This window comes from Etheostoma spectabile, chromosome 16 (assembly GCF_008692095.1).
Source record: "Etheostoma spectabile isolate EspeVRDwgs_2016 chromosome 16, UIUC_Espe_1.0, whole genome shotgun sequence".
In the NCBI taxonomy this organism is placed as follows: domain Eukaryota; kingdom Metazoa; phylum Chordata; class Actinopteri; order Perciformes; family Percidae; genus Etheostoma; species Etheostoma spectabile.
In genome coordinates, this window is record NC_045748.1 from 13,938,956 (window position 1) to 13,941,426 (window position 2,471).

The following is a 2,471-nucleotide window of genomic DNA, read 5'->3' on the forward strand; positions in this document are numbered from 1 at the left end:
GTTACATTAACTTGATATTTATAATAAAAAATGCTACAAGGAATGGCCAACTGTAAGGAGAAAAGTCTATACACTCACCTGGAAATTAAAGTCCTTTAGTGTTTGTTATTCTGAAAACGTAATTCGCTATTCAAGTAATTTTGTGTAATATAACTACTGTGATGGAAAGCAATGCTAACGTTACGTTAAATCCGACATTGAAAACGACATCTTGTATAGAAGATGTCAAGAAATTGTTCAGAGTCATTCCTGTGGTGCCATCTAGTGGGCAAGTTAGACTGTCAGTCCCAGATATTGCATTGGTTTTAGTAATGACATTTCCTGAAATACTATACCACAAATATGTTATTGTGGTAGTAGGGTACTATAATATGTTATATTTTAGTGTTGTTTACATGCTTGTACCACAACTTTAAAAACACGTTTCGTGTTTCTTTAAGAGACGATGTAAACGGCTAAGAAGTTCCGGGTCACCAAATATGGCTAGCCGCTAGCTTCCGTCAGCTTGTCTAGTTTTGCCCACGAACAGCAGAAGCTAGACGTCTGTGCGTACACCTTCTAAGCTTATGTTACGGTCTGCAAATAACAAATGCAAATGTAATATGCTATGTCATAGTCAAATCAAGTGAAATGTTGTGTGAGCAAATGTACTGCGGTGTCAAGTGTGCGGCAAAGTGTTAGCTAGCTAAGCTAGGTTATAGCTAGCTTTTTGAAAGGGTTGTTTTTGTTTAATCACCCGTCTTACTGATGTAGTACTAGATAACCAGTTATATGCACTGTGCTTAAATAGGAGAAACACCTAACTGTAGCAGCCAAAATGCCGGGTACGCTACAGTTACTATTTGATGGTAACTTCACGCTAAAATTTAGCCATTATCCTAATATTTCAAAATAAAAGTCTGTGGATTTTCCAGTACTAATGGATATCAGATGAGATATATTGACCATATAGCCACCATCCACCCACTTATTTTCCCCTACAGGATGGCTTCATTTGGCTGGAAGAGGAAAGTTGGTGAGAAGGTTTCAAAGTCTGTGGTGCAGCAGTTTGAGGCTGAGGCAGAGAAGGTTGAAGATGCTGGACCACGTCAGGATGAGGAGGTTGACTGGCTGCACGCCATCAAACGACGACGGGAGATCCTGCTGGAAGACTGTGCAGCTAAGAGCAAGAGGCTGAAGGATGAAGGTTCAATGCTGGCTGAGCAAGGCAGGTGAGGGACGATGTTTAAAGCTAGCCGTTTTCTGCGTTCGCTTGTGTAGCCTACATCAAAGTCAGTGGCAACTTTAAAAATAACAAAGACCAACACGTTTGATCAGTCACCTGTTGCTTCGATAATAACGACTAGTGCTGAACAAAGAAGCTTTACGCATACGCTGTTATTTCTTTATGATACGAATCGTGTGATACGGATGGGTTCCCGTCTGTGTGCTGCAGGATTCTTTTTTGTGGACTACTAGATTTGATATCAGGGGCTTATCATACTGTCTTGAGAAAGTTATTACCACAGCCAGTGAACCGTGGGCTCCTCCTCTTCTGAAGCAGGATCTGATAAAGACAACAATCAACACTACAATATTGTTGGGGTATCGATATCGAGGTATTTGTTCAAAAATATTGTGATGTTTAATTTTCTCTATATCGCCCAGTGCTAGTTGATCATAAAGAATAGCCTAAAGGAACTCAACTTTGCCAATTACAAGGGGCATGTGATAATGGAAATCCTCCAAGGGAGGGCACCATTGTACAGAGCACACAGCTGATGGCTTTCTACTGACTGAATAAACATCAACATTCAACCAACATTGTATTTGAAAGGCACAGTCATTCTAGAGCGTTTAAACTTGGTTTTATTTAATGGCTTTTTCTGTCTAGAACTGGATTTCAAAAGCCAAAAAGCTGTATTGCTCTCTGGATGAGACCAGTAAATGGATATAACAACTGTAATTTATATTTTGGCCATGGGAGAAGCTGATCTTCAGGCCTATCGAGATATAGTTAATTTGTTTGTTTTTTTAAAACATGGATCTATTTCAAACATAAAGTAATAAACTAAATTGCTTTTACAATCTACTTAAATATGTACTTTTATGGGGAATAATGTTATATTGAATAACAGTAACCAATAATATTATTTTGAGTGATATTTCCCTGCTTGTGGAATTTAAAGACTTCCAGCACTACTTTTAGTGTGATATTGTGTTACTCTGGCAAAAAAAAAAATCACTGAAACTGACATTTCTTTCCTGACAATTAACCTTTTTAGCCAAATAACAATCACTTTGTGAAACACCCCTCAGTTCAGAATATGTTTTGTTGTTGTCCTTAGTGACGTCTGTAATTGTATTTGCAAAAAGAAAGTGGATTTTACTGGGGAAATGGTTTCTTGCTGCTCCATAATGGCTTTTTAGAGCTTTGAGATGGTGTCTGGTCAGGGATGTGAGCCAGTTTTTTTTTTTTTTTCTTCTCTAAC

At 38.2% G+C, this 2,471-nt stretch overlaps 1 protein-coding gene across 4 annotated transcripts in view; it reads left to right on the forward strand.

Moving 5' to 3' along the window:
* Positions 1-293: 293 nt before the first annotated feature.
* The window catches only part of ttc33 (tetratricopeptide repeat domain 33), a 15,438-nt gene continuing 13,260 nt past the window's right edge, over positions 294-2,471 (forward strand). Inside the window, exons 1-2 of one of the 4 annotated variants that reach the window (XM_032540067.1) lie at positions 294-545; positions 984-1,211. In XM_032540067.1, the coding sequence (XP_032395958.1) occupies positions 985-1,211 (227 nt within the window). In that variant the 5' untranslated portion in view covers positions 294-545; position 984. The other 3 variants (XM_032540065.1, XM_032540068.1, XM_032540069.1) reach the window with 3 other exon arrangements.